Source organism: Cannabis sativa, chromosome 2 (assembly GCF_029168945.1).
Source record: "Cannabis sativa cultivar Pink pepper isolate KNU-18-1 chromosome 2, ASM2916894v1, whole genome shotgun sequence".
NCBI lineage: Eukaryota > Viridiplantae > Streptophyta > Magnoliopsida > Rosales > Cannabaceae > Cannabis > Cannabis sativa.
Window position 1 is genome coordinate 41,181,040 of NC_083602.1, and position 26,276 is coordinate 41,207,315.

Consider the following 26,276-nt stretch of genomic DNA (forward strand, 5'->3'; position numbering starts at 1 on the left):
AAGTGTTATGTCCTTTCCAGGGTATTGGCAAAGATTACCAGTATCGGATGTATGGAGTATACATCGGAAGGGACCGATATTGAACTTTGATTAGATTTGTTAAAATTTACCGTAATATCTATTCAATTCAATATCACATGTTGATCCTAGATCAAATGATCTTAATCCTGATATGATTAGGTTCGATCTCAAGAGTATTATACATGTTCTTTGATTTGTTAGTTAAGCCTACTTTTGGGTCAGGGTGATACGTACATTTTGGGAACATGATAGTATAATTGAATGGGAGCGCTAACATAAATGTGGAGTCTATAACTTCTATAGGAATTTAGAAGTGAAACGATGATATCCTTCGAGCTTGGCTAAACAGAGATAAATGGTGGAGATCTCATTTCACTTTGCTGAAATATCATTTATACGGAGCTAAGTGTTTTAAGGATAAAATACATTCAAGGGGTAACAGTAATTTAGTGCCTATTCAATGTAGATCATCTATTAGAGGGTCATTGATCAAATTAGGATTATAACAATGGATAATTTATAGCGTATCTATATCGTGGAACATATAGAGCGTTCTATATGACTGAGAGTGCAATTCCAAGTTCTAAGTGTGGATTCAATAAGGAATTAATAAGTTAGGGAATTTACTTGGTAAATTCGGTCCGACTACTTGTAAGACTCAGTTAATTGATTTTAATTAATCAATTATAATTCTAAAGTTAGACTATGTCTAGTTTATGAATTTTCACTAAGCAAGGGCGAAATTGTAAAGAAAAGAGATTCTAGGATCATTTATTAATTAAGAGACTTTACATGTCTAAATTAATAAATATATTAAATGACAATATTATTTAATAATTAATTTTTAGTCATTAAATAATTAGAATTGGCATTTAAATGGTTAAAATTGGAAAATTGGCATTTTTGAGAAAATGGGATTGAAAAATAACAAAATGGGAAAGTTTCAAAGTGAGGCCCAATTTCCTTATATGGTCGGCCACTATGCAAGCTTGTACCATTTATTTTTCCATTATTTTAATGCCATACAATTCTAACCTAAACCTAGATGACATTCTATAAATAGAAAGTGTTGGCTTCAGGAAACTATGACTTGCACATTGTTTCTTTCAAAGAAAGCCATAGCCGCCCCTCTCTCTCTTTTCTTCTCTTCAAATTTCGAAATAGCCCTGAGTGATAGAGTACTGCCCACACACATCAAGTGGTATCTCAATCATAGTGTGTAAGACTGTGAAGAATCCAAACAACAAGAAGGAGAATCAGCATCAAAGGAAGGAGAGAAAGAGATCCAGATTCAGATCTTGATAATGCTCTGCTACAGAAAGGAATCAAGGACTAGAGATCTGAATGGAATGAGTCATTATATTCCGCTGCACCCAATGTAAGGTTTCCTAAACTTTATATGTGTTTATTTCATTGTTTTAGAATTCATATTAGGATGTTAATGAAACATACATGGTAGTAAATCTAGATCCTGGTAAAATATTTCCAACAATAACCGAGCTTCCAATAAGCATACCTAGAATTTACAAAGTAAATTCACTGACTTATTAATTTCTTGTTGCATCCACGCATAGAACTTGGAATTGCACTCTCAGTCATATAGAACGCTCTATATGTTCCACGGTATAGATACGCTATTAATTATCCATTGTTATAATCTCAATAATCAATGATCCTTTATAGATCATCTACATTGCATAGGGATAAAATTACCGCTACACCCTTTCAATGTATTTTATCCTTAAAACACTTGCCACCTATAAATGATATTATAGTGAACTAATATAATCACTAAAATGAGCGCTCTATCATTTATCTCTATTTAGCAAGCTCAAAGGAAATCATCGTTTCACTTCTAAATACCTATAGAAGCTATAGATTCCATATCTATGTTTAGCGCTCCCACTCAATTGCACTACCATGTTCCCAAAATGTACGTATCACCCTGACCAAAAAGTAAGCTTAACTAACAAATCAAAGAACATGTATAATACTCTTGAGATCGAACCTAACCATATCAGAATTAAGATCATTGGATCTAGGATCAACTAGGTGATATTGAATTGAATAGATATTACGGTAAATTTATCATATCTAATCAAAGTTCAATATCGGTCCCTTCTAATGTATACTCTGTACATCACATACTGGTAAACTTTGCCAATGCCCTGGAAAGGACATAACACTTATTTAAGGTGTAGGCATACCTATCGCTGATTATCATGCCAGTCTAAATCCAGTGAACTGACAAATTAGGGAATTAAACTTTCGAACATATAATCAAGATTATATTCCACTGTGCTGACAACACTATAATCATTAACAAATACATATGTTCTAGACTTAATAGAATTTATACATTAAATATAATCATGAAATAAATCATGTGAACCATGCAACATAAAATGTTATTTCTGATCTTTATTAATTAGTAAATCTGATTATATTGAAATGGGTTTTATTTAGGGCACAAAACCCAACACGCAGGTGGTAAAGTAAACTTGCCTTCCAAATGGAGATGTCATTCAGATTTAGTCCATACTGTTCTGACATTATATTTTCCTATGAATACTAATTAACGCCTAATCCTTGTATTGTCCCATCAGCCGCATACAAGATAGGTCTTTTCTTGCCAAACTCCTACTTCGAAGCTTACCATATGTACACACAACAAACATTATTTCCTACACCTATTAAAAAGGCCATGTAGAGCCTAGAGGTAAAGGGAAGATGTACCCATCAGTTAAAGAATATCCTATTTCTCAGCCTATAAATACAAAATGAATGTAAGAGGACAGGGATTCAAAAAATGAAGGAGAAAGAGAACTCTGAAGCTGTAAGAGAGAATATACTCTCAATTAATAACGATATTACTCATTTATAAAAGTGACTTGTTCAATAAAAAAAAATAATAAAATAAAAGTGACTTGTGGACTATGGTTAATAAACACCAGAACCACGTAAAAGTACTCTTCTCTACTCATAATTAATTTCTTTAATACAAGATTTACAAGTTACTGAAAATCTCGGTCAACAATTAAAAATATAACTAATTTTCGTAAAATGTTGCTACAATGGTGTTCTAAAAGTTTATCTAAATTTGTCACATTGCAAAAATTAATCTAAATTTTGCAAACTTTACATCATAATAAATGTATTGCTTTTATATTTATTTTTATTATTTTATTATTAAACTATAAATTTTTTATTGTTATTTGTTATTTTTTTACATAATAAAATAATGAAAAATTTTATAATAAATGTATGGGGCTTTTTCATTTTTACACTTCAAAACAGTTTTTTTTTTGTTGCATTTTTTCGGAATTTTACATAGAAACCCCTAGTGCAACTAACGGAGTAACCTAAATCGCAACTAAAATCTGTATAGCAACCCACTTAGATATTATCGCAGAAACAATCCCAAACCGTAAATTTGAAAAAGAAAAAAAAGTTAAAAAAATAGTATATGGGATAATTTCCTTAAATTTATTAGTTATTATATTTTTAATGAAAACATAATTAAATATTGAATTTCATTATCAAGTTTTGTAGTTATGTATTAGATTACAATATTATAAATTGATACAAATATATTACAAAATTATTTTTTTGCCAAAAATAATATAATTTTTACACTTTTCCTGAAGATGGACTAAGATTGTTAAATAACTTTTGCAACATCATTAAAATATAGGGTTACTAACTTAATATGTCTAGTCAGCCATTAACCTTTTGAAAAAAGAAATAAAGAAATTAAATTAAATATTAAGGATATAAAAGTGTCTGAAAAAAAAATATATACAATTGTAAAGACTATTTAAGATTTTTACTCTCGAATTTTGACTGTATTATTGTGTTTTTTTTGAAGTTTTGAGCCCTTTATAAATAGTTCTTGAATTATTCAAAGTATTATAAATTGATCATTTTGTCAAGTTTTGTCACAAACAAAATGATGATATGGTTACTTAACCAATTACCACATCAACGCCACGTCTATAATTTGATATTAAAAAAATAAAAATTATAATTTTTTAAATAAATTATTAAATATAAAATCAATTAATGGTTAAGAAAATTAAGTAAGATTAAGTTTAAATTTTTTTTTTTGAAATTAATTACACACGTAGCGTTGACATAGAACTAATATTACAATTGGCTAAATAACCATGTTATTATTTTGTTTGTTACATATGATAAAACTGTTGGGTTTTATGCCCTAAATAAAACTCATTTCAATATAATCAGATTTACTTATTAATATAGATCAGAAATAACATTTAATGTTGCATGGTTCACATGATTTATTTCATGATTATATGTACATAATGTATAAATTCATCTGAAACCCTTTTCACATACTTGATCCTGTTTATTGTGCCGTCAACACATTGGAAAGTAAACATGACTATGTGAATAAAGATTCCTAGATTTATCAGACATAGGGTTTTACTGATATGATAATCTACAACAGAGTTTACTTGCATTTGGAGAAGTGCTATGTTCTTTCCAGAGCATTGGTTAAAGTAAAGCTCAGGTTGGATGCATGGAGTATGCATCGGAAGGGACCGATATTGAACTTTGACTTAGATTTATTAAACTTACTGTAATATCTATTCAAGTCAATATCGCCTAGTTGATCCTAGATCAAATGATCTTAATCCTGATATGATTAGGCTCAATCTCGAGAGGCTATTCGTGTTCTTTGATTTGTTAGTTAAGCCTACTTTTAGGTCAGGGTGATACGTACATTTTGGGAACACGGTAGTGCAATTGAGTGGGAGCGCTAGCATAAACATGGAATCTATAGCTTCGATCTGGCAAATAGTAAGCAAAGGATGATCTCCTTCGAGCTTGACGAAATGAACATAAATGGTGGAGTACTCATTTCACATAAGCTGAAATATCATTTATACGGGGTCAAGTGTTTTAAGGAATAAATACATTGTAGGCTGTAACGGTAATTTAATCCCTTTACAGTGTAGATCATTCATATAGAGGATCATTGATCACATTAGGATTATAACAATGGATAACTAATGATGTGTCTATATGGTGAAACATATAGAGCATTCTATATACTGAGAGTGCAATTCTAAGTTCTATGCGTGGATTCAACGAAGAATTAATAAGTTAGTGAATTTTAGTGCTAAATTCTTGATCTACTTATTGGAAGCTCGGTTATATAGACCCATGGTCACCGCACTAGTTGAGATAATATTGCTTGTAAGACTCATATAATTGGTTTTGATTAATCAATTATAATTCTCAATTTAGACTATGTCTATTTGTGAATTTTTCACTAAGTAAGGGCGAAATTGTAAAGAAAGAGTTTTAGGGGCATATTTGTTAATTATGATACTTTGTATGGTTCAATTAATAAATATGATAAATGACAATATTATTTAATAATTATTTATAGTTATTAAATAGTTAGAATTGGCATTTAAATGGTTGAATTAGAAAATTGGCGTTTTTGAGAAAATCAGATGCAGAAAAGGTAAAACTGCAAAATTGCAAAAAGTGAGGCCCAAATCCACTAGTATAGGGCCAGCCACTTTTGTAGGAAATTTAAACTGATATTTTCATTATTTTAATGCCAAATAATTCAAACCTAACCCTAGTGGAATGCTATAAATAGATAGTGAAGGCTTCAGGAAAATTACACTTAAATTTTCTATTTTTCCTTCAGAGAAAAACCTGAGCCTTCTCTCCCTATCTTTGGCTGAACCCACTCTCTCTCTCTCTTCCTCATTGATATTTCGAAATTCTTAGTGTATGAGTAGTGCCCACACACAGCAAGTGATACCTCAATCATAGTGAGGAAGATCGTGAAGAAAGACTTTCAGCAAGAAGGAGGTTTCAGCATCAAAGATTCAGAGAAAGAGATCCAGGTTCAGATATTGATAATGCTCTGCTACAGAAAGGAATCAAGGACTAGATATCTGAACGGAAGGAGTCATTATATTCCGCTGCACCCAATGTAAGGTTTCCTAAACTTTATATGTGTTTATTTCATCGTTTTAGAAAGTTCATATTTAGGGTGTTAATCAACATACTTGTGAGTAGATCTAAGATCCTGGTAAAATAAATTCCAACAAAAACTAGTAAACATCACATGCTTCGCGGAGAATATATTAAATATTTTAAATTATATATAAAAAATAAATTGTGTATTTAATTCATAATAATTAGGGGTAACGGTCGGTTTGGCCGATTTTTTACACCAAAAAAATCCAAATTTTGGTTTTCGATTTTCATGGTTATAATCCGAATACCGACCAACCATTATACAAATATAAAAAAAAAACGACCGTTTTAATCCACGGTTTGGTCAGTTTAAACCGACTAAACCGAACTTCATTTTTTTAAAAAAAAAATTAAATTTTTTATAATTATTTAAAAACTAAAAAAAATAGAGTATTGTATCAAATATCATATAATTTAAGAATAACACTTTCTTAGTTATAAATAATGTAAAAAAACTTTTTTAAATTTGTTCAAATTATTTGTGCTACTAATATGATAATGAATTATATTAAAAAACTTGTATTATTTTATGAATGTATATATATATATATATAATTTGTAAATGCATCAAACTATAATAAAATAAAGCATGAATAATTGAGACTTTAAATAAAAAAAATATTAGTAAAACTAGTTTAATAAAATTGTATATTAAATATCTACAAAAATAGTATACATTATATATAATATATATATGTTCGGTCGGTTCTCGGTTTAATCGGTCGGTTTTCCATTGACACTAAAACCGACAATGTTAAGGCGGTTTTAACCGAAGGCAGTTTTTTCAGTTTTCGATTATTTTGGTGTCGATTTTTTCGGTGTTCGGATGGTTGATGTATTCGGTTTGGTCGGTTTTTTGGATTTTTTGCTCACCCCTAATAATAATTAGTTAATAAAATTATACTAAAATTTTAACTTTACTATTAAAAAATTTGTGACATAAATACTTAAAATATTAAATTTGTTGCTAATATATACTGAAATTCGAAAAATAGTAACATAAGTTTTTATTTATGGTTAAATTTTTATTCTGATGTGTGTGTTGAGTTATGGGTTCGAATTTTATTGTGTGTATTTTTAATGTTTGAGTTTTAGTGTTTTACTGGGGTTCTAATGTTTAAGTTTTAGTGTTTTACTGGGGTTCTAATGTTTGAGTTTGTATTTATGAGATCTATTTTTATTTATTTATTTTTGTAGATTTAAAGAACTTGAAATTTGATGTTGTTTCTATTGATTATTGGAATTGATTATTGATCAACTAATAGAACGATAAATTGAGTGTTATGTTTAGAAATTTGAGGATATCAATAGGAACTACAATGATGACATCAACTTTATATGATTGGAATATAAAAAAAATGCATCATAAAAAAATTTGATTCATAATTTCACACCTATTTCTTCTTCTACATAATCTCACACTTTTTTTTTGTTCAATTTTGTTCAATTCATAATAATTTTTTTCTATAAAAAAAAAATTTCCTATATTCTGTAAAGTAAAAAAAACTTCACATATATATAGTTATGAATATATATATATAAATAATTAAATAATTATTTAATTTAATTTATCTTTATTATTATGTGTTTGTTAAAAAATAATTAATTGAAGATAGATATTTTTTATAGAAAATTTGTTAAAATAATAGTAAAATATTAATTTGTAAATTTATGCTTTAATAAAGTATTTAAAAAATGGAGAGAATTAAGGAGAAAAAAAAATAGCTTTTGAGAGATTTTAGACTGCCACTGTCACCGCTCCTTACAAAAAAAAAAAATTATTGTTAATCTGTAAAGATAATATGGCTGGAAGAAGATGGAAAAAGTAATTTTTATTTCATTTAATATGTATATAATGTTTTTTTCTTTTTAATAATATGAATTTATTTTAATTAATTTTTGTTTTTTAAAATTATTTTTTCTAAAAGAACTATTAGTTTGGCCAATACTATATTTATATGTACCACTTTATTGATCAACTAACAGAACGATAAATTGAGTGTTAAGTTTAGAAATTTGAGAATATCAATAGGAATTACAATGATGACATTAACTTTATATGATTGGAATATATAAATAATACATCATAAAAAATTTGATTCATAATCTCACATCTGTTTCTTGTTTTACATAATCTCATACCTGTTTTTTTTTTTTATTTAATTTTTATTCAATTCATAATAATTTTTTTCTATAAAAAAAATATTTTTCCTATATTCTGTAAAGTAAAAAAAACTTCACATATATATAGTTATAAATACATAGGCTTTGGATGTGGTCACGCATTGTGTCAATTGCGTGACTAGTGACTCACAACAATAATATATATATTATATCAACAAACAAACATAGTACAATTTAAAAAAGTAACATGTGTTCCTTTAATTTTTTTTCTTATTCTGACACTTATTAGTTTAAGCCAATAAATAATAGATAAAGAACAATATTAACCTAATATAACCGGTTATACTAACCGGTTGAGTTGACACAAACATTTTATATGTGCTAGGTAGGGATATAAGTGTAATTTCACATTAAGTTTTCATGCATAAGTAATCTATTACGTTTTTGAGTGAATATCAACCACACATAAATAATATAGATGTTACTGGGTAAATATAGACCATGTATGAAAAATATTAGTTTACCAGAATTTTCTTTAGGAGTACAAGTAATATGGTAATTGAACTGGGTAATTTCTTTTTTTTGAAAAAAGAATAATATTAATTGGGATATTAATTAAAAATTTAAAATAATTAAACTTAATAAATTTTATATATTTTAAATTCTACTTAGTTATAATATTTTCTTTAGTTTCTCTAAAATTATTTTTTAAATATAACTAAAACTAATAAAACTATTGCTAAAATATATGAAAAATATATGTCATAAACTAAACTATAATGTTAATGGTATGATTTATTCAATTTTATACTTCATTCATAATAAAATGGGTATGATATACACGTGTAGTTTAACATTAGTTTTTATGCATAAGTAATCTAGCTATCTCAAACTATTCACTATAATAAAGCCACAATACCATGACATATATGTTGAATTGAAATAGTGTTACATATAAGTTGGTGAAATGACAATTAATGGTCTCACATAATTAAATGACAATAACAACATAAAATAAGAATTAGATGTTTGATTCAAGACTTAAGAATGGGGACTAGTCTTTTTTACTGGAATGTATTCAGCATGCATGGGTGGAAGATGATCATGGTCTTGTATGAGTTTTAGACCCCAGACCTTCTCATACAAGTTCGTTTATTATGATCTCGACCTCCACAAAGTGTGCATTGCCTACCTCCTTGTACTCCATCGTTTGTTCTTTCTCTAGAATTCGTTGAGGCCATGCCCTTCGTCCTCACTCTCACAGGATCTTGGATTATGTTTGGATTATCACGATATGTTGTAGTTGGTTGTGAGTTTTGGCTATTCTGTCCCTCCTCGTAAGACGCCCTAAAGATGGTATTAAGTTTTTCCAACTCCATCTTTGCCATTTGGAATGTTGCTTCTGAGTGTGATGCAAAGAAATTCATTGAGTTTGAATAAGCATTGAGTGCTCCAAACCTGAACAATCATAGGAATCATAATTAAAACACTAATAGAATAAGAATAAAAGAATTTTATTTGCTAATTTAATTTTAATTTACCTTGACAATTGGGTCATCTTTTGATGCTCGGATGATTGTTCACCAACTTGTGTAGAGGAAGAAGTCTTGACATCCTTTCGCCAACGAGTTAATACTAAGGATTCTGGCATAACTCGAATGTCAAGACTTTTCATTACACACCATATACGCTTGCATAGAATACCATCAGACTCAAACAACAAATACGAATAATTTAACTCATTCTTCTCTTTGTTATATAAGACTCGGTGTCTTATCTCACCATATTGGAATCTAACTAAAGAGAAGAGGTATGAATCCCCTTGATCTTCCCAATGAGAAATTGAATATGGTTGCTCTGCTTCAATCTGTTCTTTTACTTTATAATATATGTTTCTGGTGAAAATTGTGGCAGCCTGTTTGTAATATGTTTGCAAGAAATCTGTCTTACCAGCGGGAATATGAGGGACGGTCTGCATGCTTTTGAAATCTTTAGCGGCTTTATTATGGCGCATTGTGCCGATAGCATGGGTAATTTGTGAAACAAACTCTCGTAAATTGTGATTAGCAAGTAAGAATCTCTCGAGTACATTGTTCATAGACTCACATCTTTGGGTTGTTCACATGCCTCCATAGAAAACTCCTCTTAAGAATGTCTCTGCCCATTGACCACGTGTGTTGTATTTAGTACAGCATCAAGAATTTTCTTTAAGGCCGAACTGTGCCAACAAAGCGGCCCATTTTTCTTCAAACTCTTCCACTGTGTAGTAGTTGTATATTAAGTCAAAGAAGCCGTTGTTGAAATCTGGAATCTTAATATTCTTTGTGGCATTGTTCCCTAGATGCCATGCACAAAGTCGATGGGTAGAGTCTCGTAAAAAATGTCTGATTGCGAATTCCATCCTTTCATCATTATCAGTGAGGACTACTTTCGGTTTTTTGTTGCTCATGCAATCAAGGAACACCCTCAAGAACCAAATATAAGCGTCTTCCGTCTCATCAAGTAAAACTGCGCAACCGAACGCACAAGTTTCAAAATGGTGATTGACGCCAACAACTACAGTCAATGGCTTATTATACTTATTGGTGCGGTATGTTGTATCAAAAGCAATAGCTTCCCCGAATAACATGTAGTCTCTTCTACTCGTACCATCAGCCCAAAAAAGGAATGCTAATCGATTTTCGTCATCAATCTTGTACTCGACGTAAAATTCAGGATCCATTGATGATAAGCCGTCCAAGAAACCCAATGTACCTTCTGCATCACTTGATATGTTCTCTTGCTTTCTTAAACTAGCCACTTTGTTGTACACATCTCTTAGTTGGAAAGGAAGATCGTCATACCCTCCAGATTGTAGGGCAATATGTGCTACAACGGAAGAAGTTTTGATACCACATCTATTCATGCTAATTACTTGTGCAGCTACTGCTTCAAAAACCTCGCAGTTTGCCCGAGTGAATTGCATTTGTGATGGTATTACCAAATCATGATTATGAAATGGTACAAATTCTTGACACCGCCAAAGATTTTTTTTTTGTAACCGAAGGATTCGTAACGCAGCTTGACACCCACAACGTGTTATTTCTTTTGGTCACTTCTTCCTGTCTGGCATGTTCAAAAATTCCTCCTTCCGAAAACCTTCTTTGTTACAAACCCATCGTCGAATGTATATTTCTCCATAACTTTTCCTGGATTTTGTATCGTCAATTCTAGGACTGAAACCTTTCCATCTTGCATAAGTATAATAGAATGCCTCCCACATTTTTAGACTTACCATCTCTTTCCCTTCAATATCATGAGTATCTATTTCTGCAACTGATTTGGATGGTTGAAGTGTCCAAAATTTCTTGCCAGTGAGAGTTGGAGGCAATATCTACGTCCGTCATACTTTTCCTAATAATTCAATAAAATGAATATTAGTCATTCAAGTGTACGATGAAAACACATTAACTTACATATTAAAGTTAATGAAGTTGATGACTTTCCTTAAATATTTGACACATAATTTAAGCTTTTCTGTTTTGACTACTAACAGTAATCTTTATTGTTGTACTAACTCTCATAGTCAATAGTATTGCAAATAGTGAAGAACAAATTTACCCAAAAAAACATACTATTTTCATGTACGTTCTATTGTAATTTCATGCACTTTCATTAATTAACCAATTAAAATATTAAAAAAAATGCTCTCTTATGTACAAAAAAAAAAACAAAAATAATGCTCTTACTTAAAAAAAAAAATCCTATATTTATAAAAACATATATTATGTAATAACCATAGAATGAACATGCTTTGAATCCATGACTCAATATAGTTGGACTCCATTTATATGGTAAGTAAAAGATTTATTGTTTTCAAGGCCCAATACCAAGATTTATTGTTGGGAAATTTACATGGTATACTAACTTTTGCTATTTTTTTACAAAAGTACTGTCAGGCAGAATTTTTTACTTTTTATTATATTTTTTTATAAGTTTCATACTGCAGTATACTGTGTTAAGTTTCACTGGTGTTCTGCTGGTGTTTTTTAGTTGTTCTACTGTTGTTTTGAGTTGTTCTGTTTTGTGTTTTACTGGTGGTTTATAAAAACACAGTATTTTTGAAAACTTTTTTCGTGTGATAGTATTTTTATAAAAGTTAACTCAAATTCTAGTATTTTTGTAAGTTTCCCTTTATTGTTTTCTTTTACAGCAACATCTATGTTTACATAAATGAAACATGGTTTTGTAATTGTAATATCCAGTTTAAAATAGTATTTAATTTTTTGTTTGGATATTAATTGTGCGAGGATAATTATCTCATTTATTTGTGTTGTTAGTGAGTTGATATTATCGCTTAGAGTAGTTGTACCAATTTTCTAAAGAAAGTTAAAGTTGTATTAACTACGAAAGTAAAATATTATGATATTTTCATAAGTAGGTAATCGTTTAATTAAAGCCCGATATAAAAGTCCATTAGATTTTTATAATATATTTATTAGATTTAATTAATTGTATAAGTGGTATTAAATAATATTATTATTTGATTAATGTTAGAAAAATCGTAAGTTTAGAGAAATTCGCAGGTTTAGGAACTGTTTTACTAAAATTACCATATCTGGAGTTTTATAACTCTGATTGAGGTAATTCCAGTGGCGATGGAAAGATAATTCAAAGATCTATAAATTTTGTAGAAATAACTATGTCATAATTCGTAATTTTTCTAGGTCAAAACTAAGTCCTAAAGTTACGAGATTTAGAGCTTACAATTTAAATTTAAAAGTAAGATATTTGTTTATTTAATAATTTATCATATTATTATTGCTATTATGTTAATATTATTATTCATAAAACTAAACCTAATAAGAGTCAGAATAGTATAGGTTTCATTAACCCTAAAATTATATCGTTCTATTCTTCCCACTTATTTGAGCAAGACTAACCCTAAAAAATTTCAAATCATCTTTCCATTACATCCTTAGCCAAATCTATACCACTATTCACTCTCATCTTTGATCACCATCATCTTATGTCTATCGATCCAAGCAGCTTGATGTATTTGAGGTAAGAAACTCTACATTTACTTATTTATTGATCACAATAGGAGAATATTTGTAGGTCTCCTTTTCTTATTTTTCAGAATGAAATATGTCTCAGTAAAACTGTGAAAATACTCATCCGATTCTCAAAATCTTGGTGCCTATAGAAAGCTTATTGAATTTCCCATAATTCTTATGAAGAAAGGTTTTACTGAATCGAAACTTATCTATGTCAAAAATTAGTAATTCTACGGTGTTTATTGTAAATCGTTTTTTTTTTCAGGTTTTCTATATAAGTTGTCTCAGTAAAATCCAAATATCTCTCTGAATAATGATCCGATTCTAGCGATCTTAGTACCGTTGAAAAGATAATTTGATTTTCTAAATGTTTTATGAAGAAACTATTCACCAATTATTGATTATTCTAAGTTGAAATTATTGTTTTATTTCTGTAGTTCGAAATCCATTTGCTTCAGGATTTCTAAAAAACTGTTTCGGTAAAATATTTATATCTCTTACGTTATAACTCCGATTTTAAAGCTTTTAGTGTCATTAGAAAGGTAATTCGATTTTCTAAAACTTTTATGAAGAGAGTATTGTCTGATTTGGAATATTTCAATATCAAAACTTTGTATTTCCGATATCTACTGTGATTCGTTACTCCATATTCCTTCTCATAAATAGTTTCAGTAAAACTATCATAAATCCCTCAGCTTTAATCCATTTTTAGTGATCTTTATATCATTGGAAAGATAATTGAATTTCCTATAATTTTTATGAAGGAAACTTTCAGTGAATTCGTGTAGTTATTGGTCAAAAATAGTATTCTTTCTGCTGTACAGTGAGAGTGCGAATTTTAATGTTAGGGCCTTGACCCATGTGTTATTATAGGTAGTAGTGACGAGATAACAAGTTTAAGCAGCGAGATTTGAGGTAAAGAAATTAGATAGTTTTGTATGTGTTTATCCGCATAAATTTAAATTCTTTATGTATTGAAATATGATTTATGATTTGTTATTATGAATATGTATATGGTACTGAGAATGTGTGGTATGGACACAATATGAGTTTATGAATTGATAGATAGATTATGGTTGTATGACTAGTATATGTTGTATGTTGTATTTGTATGTTTTAGGCTGTATGTTGTATGTTGTATTTGTATGTTGCATGTTGTATGTTGTATGCTAACGTCTCAGGTAAAGTGGGGGACCATGGTGGGGTATGATACGAGATAAGACCGTTGAATGTAGAGATACCCTACCCTGCATTTTTCTGAGTCGTGTATGAAATTATTATGGTGAGGTATGATACAGGATAAGGTCGTTGAATGTAGAGATACCCTACCCTACATTTGTCCGATTTGTGTATGACATTATTATGGTAAGGTATGATACAGCGACAATGCTGTTGAATATAGAGATACCTTATTCCATAGCAATGGTAGGGCTAAATGTGCCCAGGTTATTGTAGGGCCAGTTAAGCCCAGGTTGTGTATGGAGTGGCTATGATACACCACATTATGGTAAAGACATGATATGATTGAAATAATTATTATATGTTATTGCTATGATTGTGCTATGAGTATGATGTCAGGGTTGTGATCCCTACATATATGTAATGGTTTCTTTTAGTACAAATATATGGTGTATGATATAGCTTTCCATGTTTGGAGTTATTTAAGTTACAATTATGAGCTAAGGTATATAATATTGTTAAGACTGGATACGTTAATATTATAAAGAATCGTATTATTGTGAATTTTAAGATATGTTTAGTGTATTGAATGCTATTGTATGTTAAGCATTTCCTTACTGGGCTATTAGCTCACCCCCTTACTTTCCCCCTACAGGCAATAGACAGAGAACATTGAATGTAAGTTTGATGAGTTGGGTCAGTTCTGGTATGTATACTGCGAGGGGCTATGGATGAGCAAACGGTCTAAAACGCCGGTGGAGCCTTGGTTTTGTTTTTTTATAGTAAAGTAATCTGAGCTCAGTGGGATGTTACAAATTTATTATTTTTTTTTTGCACTCAACTATTTATTTTGTTTTTAATATGAATGATCATTCACCTTTTTGCATATTTATTGTAAAACCCACTGTGTATTTCCAAATAGCTTTGAATCTTTTTAATTAATGCATCAAAATTAGTATTTTGTAAAATAAGGCAAAATATTGGGGCGTTACAGTAATAGTCTCTAGTGAACTCAAACATAGTATCACATCTTATTGGTCATAAAGATTTTATGAAAAATAAATTTTATATTAGTAAACACGTCCAAATATTGTGATGGTAATTAAATATTCATCAGTAAACCTTCTATCTATTTTCATTAATTAGATAAATAATGCAATCTTTTACTCTTGTGATGTTATCATTTTTTTTAGTATTATAGTTTTATTTTTTTTTTGAAAACAACACAATCATTTCTTTTAGTTTAACACTTCTTTTGTTATGAAGATTTGTCTCTTGGATAATATATACTTATCTATGTTATTGTATCATATGTAATAACCATAGAATGAACATGTTTTGAATCCATGACTCAATATGGTTAGACTATATTTGTATGGTAAGTAAAAGATAAGCACATGCTGTCAAAATAAGATATTGTGTTAATAAGACATACCTTTATAATTGTAATAGGAGACTTACGAGACTATCCAAGTTGAATGAGAGTGAGATTGATTCATCCACCAAAACTCTACCAAATGACACTATAGAAAGAAGTTGAATGAGAGTGAGATCAATAACTTTTTACAAGTACTTACTTTTAGCTGTTTAATTTTGCCATTGTGAGGTCCTCATATTTGTACACTTGTAAGTGGTGTGGTTGGTGTAGTTATTTATGAAACTAATACAAGAATTTAATTTAATATATAGGTTGTAGTTAAATATAAATGTATATAGGCTAATCAATTGCTTGGCCTATTTTGGGCCGTAGTCTAACTATGTATCAAGGCCCAATACCAAGATTTATTGTTTTCTTTTAAAGTAACATCTATGTTTACCATAAATCAAAGGGTCAAGATGCAAAATGGCCCTAAATCTAACAATTAAGTTAATAAATGTCCCTTTTTTAAAAAAAATTAACAAAATGTCCCTTTAGTTAAAAAATTTATGATAAAATTACAATTATAACCTTGAATAATTAAGTGTTTGGTATAGTTATTTTGCACAATAGTATATCACTTTTATGTGCAATAATATATTTAAAAAAACTGAAAGGTAGTATATATATATTTTAAAATAACTGAAAGGTAGTATATTTTTTTTTTGAAAGTACTGAAAGGTAGTATATTAGTTTAAGATTGTAGTATATTATTTTACTGTGCTATGGTATATAATGAACGAAAGACGGAAATTAAAAAATGTGGAATATTAGTTTAAGTTTGAGGTATAGTTATATTTCACTAGAAAATATTGTCTTTATGTTCATTAGTATATCATAAAGGAAAGAAAAAGAAAAAAAATATGTGGAATATTAAATTAAGTTTTTGGTATATATATATTTTCCACTATACTGGTTGTATATTAATTTTTCACTATAGTATTTATGCTTATGATTGCAGAATATAGTTTTTATATGCTATTGTATATCGTGGAAAAAAAGAATCATTTAATAGTATATTAGTTTAAGTTTATGGTATATTTATATTGGTCTAAGGTGTATCATTTGTATATCATATGTATATTGCGAAGGATAGAAAGAAAAAAAAAAAACTATTAAATAATTATTTACGTATGAGATATAGTTATATTTGACTGAGGTATATTGATTTTATGTTCATTGGTATTTAATGAAGAAAAGAACAAGAAAAAAAAACTTGTGGAATATTAAATTAAGTTTTTTGTATAATTTTTTTTCACTATGGTATATTAATTTTTGACTATGGTATATCTACTTATGATTGTGGTATAAGCTTTTATATGCTACTGTATATTGTAGAAAATAATTCATTTAATAGTATATTAATTTAAGTTTGTGATATATGTATATTGATTTAAGGTATATTGTTTATATATCATACGATATATTAATAAAAAACTGATTATATGCTTAAATAACATATTAGACAGCAACAACAACAACAAAATCTAAAGGAATAAAACATATAATATCTTTTATATAATGAAAAAATAGTTGACAAAAATTCAGTAGAGAGGTTTTCATCTATTGTTTTTCATAATTTCGATGAAAGGAATAAAACATATAATACATTTTATATAATGAAGGGTATTTTAGGTATTAAAAAGTAAAAAAGGACATTTGCTTTATTATTTTAAAAAAGAGACATTAACTATTTATAAAGTTAGAAATAGGATCATTTACTTACATTTCTCTAAATCAAACATAGTTTTGTAATAGTCTTTAGTGAACTCAAACATAGTATCATATCTTATTAGTCATAAAAATTTTAGAAAAATAAATATTGTAATGGTAATTAGATAAATAATGTAATTTTTTAATCTTGTGATGTTGTCAATTTTTTTTTTGAGTATTATAGGTTTTGTTTTGGGAAACAACACAATTAATCACAGGAATAATTAATGTTTAATTTTCTTCTCTTTTTTCGTTTTGAGAGCATATATTTTTTATGATCGCCTAGATTTTATTACCACATAAGAAATCTCCAAATAGAGATGATTTAGTCTCGTACGTCTTAATTCCCTTCCAAAATAATAATAATAATAATAATAATAATGTCATTTTCTTTTTTTCCTTTCGAATCAGAAATAATGTCATTTTCCATACTCATGAATCTATATAGTGTAATCTCACATATTTTTCATGCATAAGTAATATACTTACGTTAGTGAGTGAATATACACCATGCATAAGCAATATAGATATTACTGGATAAATATAGTCTATATTGTCTCCAAATTAAATGATCTGATGTGTAATATTACTTTTTTTAACAAAAAAATAAAAAAAGTATATTGAAGAAAATATAATAATACAGTAGTTCAAAAGCATAGTGATTTAAAAAAGAAAGAGCATAGTACACTTCTTCAATATAATTGACAGATTAATCTCCAAAGTTTTAAATTGCACTTAGATATATATAAGATCATCATTAATAATATTAATAAAAAAAGAGTTACATGATACTAGGGATAGAGAATACCCTTTTACAACATGCATGCATGAATGCTTTTAAGAGTACTGTAGAGGACATGACTCAATACCAACTAAAGTTACTAATAAACACGTGAACACAAACTAAAACGCAACATACTCTTAGAAAAATAATATAAAGCATACCATAATAAGAACACACAACAAAATATCATAACATAATTTGGAGAAATGTAAGACCATTCGTAGGTTTGGAGAGGATGGGGCCAGTGAATGGTGTACAAAAGGCGAGTTCCCAAGACCTCAATCGAGATGAATCACCTCAGGGACTCTTGCTTCACCTCTGAGGTAGTCATTGGCAGCTTCCAGAAATGCTTCCACCGTCTTCACTTGGTCACTTCCTTGACCCTGGAGCTGTTTTGTTGGTACATGGTCAAAGCAAGCTCGATAATCCTCTTTCGAGCCTCATCTAACAGGTTAGCACATTTGTTTTTTCAAGCATTCACTGAGTTAAGAGTGCTCTGCAACATGACACAATTGCAGCAAGGTTCTGTCGCCTGAGACCGGTATCTCCTGGACCGAGAGGAAGGTGGAGGAGATTTCTTGCAAATTGATGAAGGAGTCCCTAAGGTCATTGGACATACATGGGCGTCCGGGTTGTAATTCTTAGCTCAACGGTAACAAGAGTTAGTGGTAGGGAATAGGTTTTTGGAAATGGATTTGGTCTTAGTCATTTTTTGGTGATGCAACAAATATTGTAGTTATGGGCTTATAAATTTGATTTAGTGGTGAGGCAACAAATATCTATATTTATATACACACAATTTCACTCACAATTGTCAAGCAAAACAATTGTATAGACAATAGAAGACCCATTATGGTTTCAAGAAAAACCCTTAATACCCAATAGTTTTATATCTTTATTTAGCAAATTCAACCTACAACTTTATGTACTATATCTTCCTTCGCCTAATTTTAAAAGCAATAAAAATTAAATTACATGCATGAAGTGATTAAAATATAAATAAAATATAATATAATAATGTAGATCTAACAAAAAAAACTAGGTCATATTATATAGTTATTGTATAGGTTACCTTTGGACAAAAGCATGTATTTATCACTAACACAAAATAAGAAAGCTTACAAAAACAATAATAAAACTATGTGTGTACTTCAAACCATGCAAAGTAATAAAAGGCAAAACAAATGAAGAAACAAAATTAATATATTATTAATTTTAAGTTTGTCAGTGAAGAGAACAAATGTGTAGTCTTATCACAACAATAAATGTGTAGTCTTCACCAATAGTACTACATATTAGTACTTGGTTTTACTTTAAACACAATAAGAAAATTAAAATACAATAAATAATATATATAAAAATGGACTCAAGTTACTTAAGAAATTTGTGTTATTCCTAATTTGTGTAGAACTAATAAAATTATTGTAGTATTGAAAATGTATAACTAATCCATGATATCAGTATTTCTTTTACTAAACTTACGTAATCAGTAGTTTGAGTTAATGTTGTAATGTATAATTAATATCATAGATCCCTATTATAATATTAATGTATTATGTTGTTGGTTAAAAAAAAATGTCATAAATTATTATTATTATTATTATATTAGGTCAGTACGTTTCACCTAATGGTTCACTAGTGTGTGGTCTTATCAGTAGTACTATATATTCTCATTTTAGCTAATATAACCTACAACTTTATGTATTATATAACTTTTTACTTTACTTTAAACACAATAAGAATAAAGTGACATGCATGAATTGAATAGCCTTTGAATGACATTAAAGTATAAATAAAAAATAAAATAAAAACGGTCATATTCTTTGCAGAAACAAAATCACTTTATATAATTCTTAACATGGGCATCTCTCTCTCCTTTAATAAATTTGTCATGCATAGCAAACATTGGGTCATGCATCACATACTTTTAATACATAAGTAATATACTCACGTCAGGGAGTGAATATATACTATGAATAAGTAATATATATATTATTAGGTAAATATAGTCTATACCTTAGCAAATATTAAATTATCTGATATAATATTACTTTAAACACCATAAGAAACTTAAAATATAAATAAAAAATAAAATAAAAAAGGACATTGGCTCTTAGTTGGAGACAATGCTATTATAAATATATCAATGTAATGGTCAAACATTGAGCATTGGAAAAAGACTTGTCATTGAGCAACACAATGATAAATGTTTAGTCTTATCCAATGGTACCACATTCTCATTTTAGTAAATATATCCTACAACTTTATGTACTATATATCTCTTTTTTTACTTTATACACAAATAAACAATAATATGCATGCAAAAATTGATTTCTTGGTTTGTAGGAAATTAAAATATATTACAAAATAAAATAAAAATAGTCACTATCATAAAATTGGAAAGTTTACCAAGCTACACCAAATACCATGTGTGTACTTCAAACCATTTATAAGAAATAATAATCATTAATATGAACAATGTAAATGCATGCAAAGCAGATTTCAAAAAAAAAAAAAAAAGAAAACAAATAAATGCAAAGCAATACAAGACAAAACCCTCAACGCCTCAAACATAATAAGACTTGATAAAAAAATTACTTTTACAATCATTTTTCTAGAAATTATATATTATCGCAACAAGAAATTTCAAAGTGTATATGTAACGCCTTAAATAATTAGGCACGCTACCCAAAAATGCTTATGAAACCCTAATCCCCTAATCGGGATTACTAACCAAAATAGCGCAGAATTTAAACTTTTATATTAAACAGAATGAAAATAAAACTTGTAATATTTTTAAACTTTCAAAAAAGTTGGGATCCCAAAAATATTTACAAACTTATTACAAGTCTTTTCTTTCTAGCCGACCTAAGCGGCAAAACAGAATTCAAAAGTTCAACACTGATAGACCCATAACCCGCTTGGTCTGAAATGGCATGAACATGTACATTCTTCGTCTTGCTCCTCAAACTCATGGTTGATCAGCCACTGACTTACCCTTTCTTGCACAGTAGAGCACCCGCGAGCCAAGCCCAGCAAGACAGTATAAATCACAACAATATAATATGCTCATCATACTATTTAATAGTTATGTCATTCACATACGTCTGTATGACACAGACTTAATTATTATACCAACATGCCCATTTATGTCCACGTGGCATAGACCTATGTGTTGTGCTCACACACCTATTTAAATTTACATCACGTAGACCCACGTGATGCTCTCACACGTCTATTTACATTAAGGCCTTAGAAGTGGTTCATCTCGGTTATGAGTACCGAGTCCAACCTGATTATGCCTTGAGCGCATAATCCCTAAATTTCATCTCAAATAACATGGCATGGCATTATACACATTTATCACTAGGGTAATAACCCTAGGCCACTAGACCGCTCCTATTAGGGTAATATTCCTAATCCAGGTTACTTAAACATTCATGCATATCATTCTCAATATAAGCGCCACTGCACATACTCTACATGCTAATCACTGTCTTACCTGTTGTCTAGCAAAGGCAGAGATTCCAAATCCCCGGGTGCTCCTGACCAGGTGCCGGTAATCCAAGTCACACACAATCTGGGATTTTCACAAATAGGGTTAGCCCCTGATTTCACATTCATAAAATAATTTCATGGCATTTTAAACACAGATAATCACATAGAGCTCGAAATGAGCTTTCCAACGATATAAAGAACTCCCAAAACGGAGTCCCGAGTCAAAAGTTATGGCAAAACAAAATTCAGCATTTCCCGATGAACTCCAACCGGAATTCCGGTTGGAGCAGCCCTGAACCAACCGGAATTCCGGTTTTTTGGGCAGAGAACACGAAATTTCTCAATCTTTAAACCCCCAAAACTCACTAAAATCATCCCCAAACACTACCAAAGTTTCCAGAGCATCATTATATGTCATAATAAACATATTCCACAACTTAAACACAATAATTTCACTAAGAATCAAAAAGTGCCATTAAAGCACCAAGCTTGAGTTCCATGAACTCAAGCTTGCTTTTCACCATTAAAATCTCAATTTACTACTTACAGCAGCTAGCAAACATTCTAGGGTCAAAAACATATATCTCATGCATCCAAAATCCCACCATTTAGTTTGCATAAAAATCATACAATTCAAACATGTTCATGGCAACATCAAGCTCTTGAATAAGAGCTTCAATCTCCTACAATTTAAATAACTCCCAGCCAAGAAAACAACTCATAAATACATGCTTCAGCAGTAGAAAATATCCTATAATTAGAATCCATGCTTAACAACTAAAATCATGCCATTCTACACCAAGAATCACCAAAAATTCAACCCACATCAAGAACACGCAACTCTAAATTCCAAATATACATTTCAACAATTAAAACCAACAAGAATTACAACAACAATTTCTAAATCACTTCAGCTAAAGAATACCTCAATTCCAAGCCTAAAATTCTTCCAATTCCAAGCTCCAAAGCCAAGCAATACACTCACAAACTCAACAATTCATTTGAAGTTAAAGAAAGGGTTAGAGAGGGAGAGAGGGTTTGGTTGAGATAGAGAAAAGACTAGAATAATTCATTCATTTCATCAAAATTCACTTCTTTTACTAATTATCAAATAAAGGTCAAAATGACCATTTTGCCCTCATGGCTTAAATTCACACATACACCCTCACAAGGGTAATTTTGCCATTTCATGCATAAATAATTCACAATTAATTTCAGATTATCACTCATCAAATAAAATGCCAAATAATCAATCCAATTTACATTTCGGGCCCGAACCCGGTTCGGCCCGAAATTCTCGATTGTGACTATACCGCGCTAACGTGTCACAACACACCTGAAAAGACAACATAGGCATACTATATAATAATATAGTCCTATTAAGCACGTAATTAAATTAATTTCATCATTTTACCCTTCTCAGGTCATAATTACAAAAATGCCCCTGGCTCACCAACGGGGTCTTAACATATTAACATTCATATAATTCACATATATTAAATTATATAATAATATAATTTCTCAATTATACATAATTATATAGTTAGGGTTTTGCTAATCTATTTCCTAATTCTGGGTATTACAATTACCCCCTCCTTATAGAAATTTCGTCCCTAAATTTACCTGAACAACTCCGGATATTTCTGCTACATATCCGTCTCGAGTTCCCAGGTTGCCTCTTCTAATATACTGTTCCTCCACAGTACTTTCACCAGTGCCACTGTCTTGCTTCTGAAGACTTTTTCTCTTCTATCAAGTATCTGCACTGGTTGTTTCTCGTATGACAAGTCAGGCTGAAGTTCCAATGCTTCATAACTCAGAACATATTTTCGAAGCATTGAAACATGAAACACATTATATACAGCTGCCAGCGCTGGGGGCATAGCCAACCTGTACGCTACTTGCACTATCCTCTCAAGGATTTCAAAAGGTCCAATGAACCTCAGGCTAAGTGAATAGGTGATCTACATTTTCTTCCATATAAAAGTTCATAAGGAGCCATCCCGATTGTTGCTTGATAGCTGTTATTATAAGAAAACTCGATCAGGGGAAGGTACTTTACCCATGATCCCTCAAAGTCAAGCACACATGCCCGTAGCATGTCCTCTAAAATTTGAATGGTCCTCTCGGATTGCCCATCCGTCTGAGGATGAAAAGTTGTGCTGAACTTTAACTGAATTCCCATAGCTCGATGCAGACTCTCCCAGAATCTTGATGTAAACTTCGGATCTCTATCTGACACAATGGACTTTGGGACACCATGCAGACGAACAATTTCTCTGACATATAACTCAGCATACTGATCAATGGAGAAATTCGTCGTAACAGGTAAAATGTGAGCAGACTTTGTAAACCTGTCCACTATGACACACACAGAGTCAAATTGTCCCGTGGTTCTAGGCATACCTACCACGAAGTCCATAGCTATATCTTCCTATTTCCATTCTGGTATATTCATTGGTTGCAGCAACCCTGCAAGTCGCTGGTGCTCAACTTTCACGTGCTGACACGTAAGGCACTTTGCAACATATTCAACGATGTCATTCTTCATGCCTAGCCACCAGAATATGGCTTTCAGGTCTTGGTACATCTTTGTCGACCCTGGATGAATTGAATAAGGGGTCGTGTGAGACTCATCCATGATCTCTTTCTTGATGTTCTCATCCATGGGCACACAAATTTGATTCCCAAATCTCAACATTCCCTTTTCATCCACTGAGAAATCACTAGCCTTCCCAGTCGAAACCCTAGCTCGGGTTTTTATCAATTCCGAATCTTACTTTTGTGCTTCTTTAATTCTCTCTAAAAGAATGGATTGCAGGGTAATATTAGCCAATTGCCCCACAACCAACTCAATCTAAGCTCAAGTCATTTCATTTGCTAACTGTTGGGAGATTTGCTTCATAGTACTCAACTGACTCTGACCTTTTCTACTCAGAGCGTCAGCAACCACATTGGCCTTACCAGGATGATAAAGGATTTCACAATCACAATCCTTCACAACTCCAACCAATGTCTCTGCCTCATATTCAAGTCCTTCTGGGTAAAGAAGTATTTCAGACTTTTGTGATCACTGTATATCGCACATTTCTCGCCATAAAGGTAATGCCGCCAAATCTTTAGCGCAAATACCACTGCTGCGAGTTCTAAGTCGTGAGTAGGGTACCTCTGCTCGTACTCCTTTAACTGCCGAGAAGCATAAGCTATTACCCTCCCAGTCTGCATAAGCACACAGCCGAGACCCTGTCTCGAGGCATCACAATACACCACAAACTTTTCCTTATCTGAAGGAAGAGTTAGTACAGGAGCGGTAATCAAGCGTTGCTTTAACTCCAGGAAACGTTTCTCACACCGATCATTCCAAACAAACTTCTGGTTCTTTCGGGTCAACTCCATTAATGGTACAGCAATCTTTGAGAAACCCTCAACGAACCGGCGATAATAACAAGCCAAACCCAGAAAACTTCTGACCTCTGTAGCTGACTTCGGTGCTGGCCAATCCCGTACAACTTCAATTTTGGCCGGATCCACCATGATCCCATCTTTATCCACTATGTGCCCCAGAAATGAGACACGGGATAACCAAAACTCACACTTCTTGAATTTAGCATAGAGCTTATGATCCCGTAACCATTGCAAAACTGCTCTGAGATGCAACTCATGCTCTTCTTCTGACTCGGAATACACCAAGATGTCATCTATAAATACAATTACGCATCTATCCAAGTAGTCCTTAAACACCCAATTCATTAAATCCATGAATGTCGCCGGGGCATTAGTTAGTCCAAAAGACATCACAAGAAATTCATAGTGTCCATACCGAGTACGGAACGCAGTTTTTGGGATATCTTCCTCTCGAATTCTTAGCTGATGATAGCCTGAGCGAAGATCGATCTTAGAAAAGACTGTCTTCCCCTTCAGTTGATCAAACAAATCATCAATTCGAGGTAAAGGATACTTGTTCTTAATGGTAAGCTTGTTCAACTCCCGGTAGTCAATACACATTCGCAGGGTTCCGTATTTCTTCTTCACAAACAAAACTGGAGCACCCCAAGGTGAGTAGCTCGATCTGATAAATTCCAAATTCAGTAACTCTAGCAATTGTATCTTCAATTCCTTCAACTCAGCTAGAACCATTCGGTACGGTGCTTTAGACGCTGGATCCACTCCCAGAGCAAATTCAATAACAAATTCAATTTCCCGAACAGGTAGCAATCCCGATAAATCTTCTGGAAAGACATCAAAGAACTCGCATACCAATCTTATATCTTCAGGCCCTGATGTCACATGTTGGCTGGTGTCCACTACAGTAACTATGAACCCCAGACAACCTCTACCCATCATGTCTTTAGCTTTCAACAGTGATATTCTCGGTATGCGTGCCCCTTGAACTTTACCCACGAACACCGCTGGGTTAGCACTGTCGGGCTCAAACACCACCATCTTCCGTTTGCAGTCAATCATCGCTCCATACTTA

At 30.9% G+C, this 26,276-nt stretch overlaps 1 protein-coding gene across 1 annotated transcript; it reads right to left on the reverse strand.

Annotated features, from left to right (window-relative positions):
* Window positions 1-10,366: 10,366 nt before the first annotated feature.
* Window positions 10,367-11,137, reverse strand: LOC133034300 (protein FAR1-RELATED SEQUENCE 5-like). The gene has a single exon (XM_061109356.1). The coding sequence runs from the start codon at window positions 11,135-11,137 to the stop codon at window positions 10,367-10,369; it is 771 nt and encodes a 256-aa protein (XP_060965339.1).
* Between the last annotated feature and the right edge of the window lie 15,139 nt (window positions 11,138-26,276).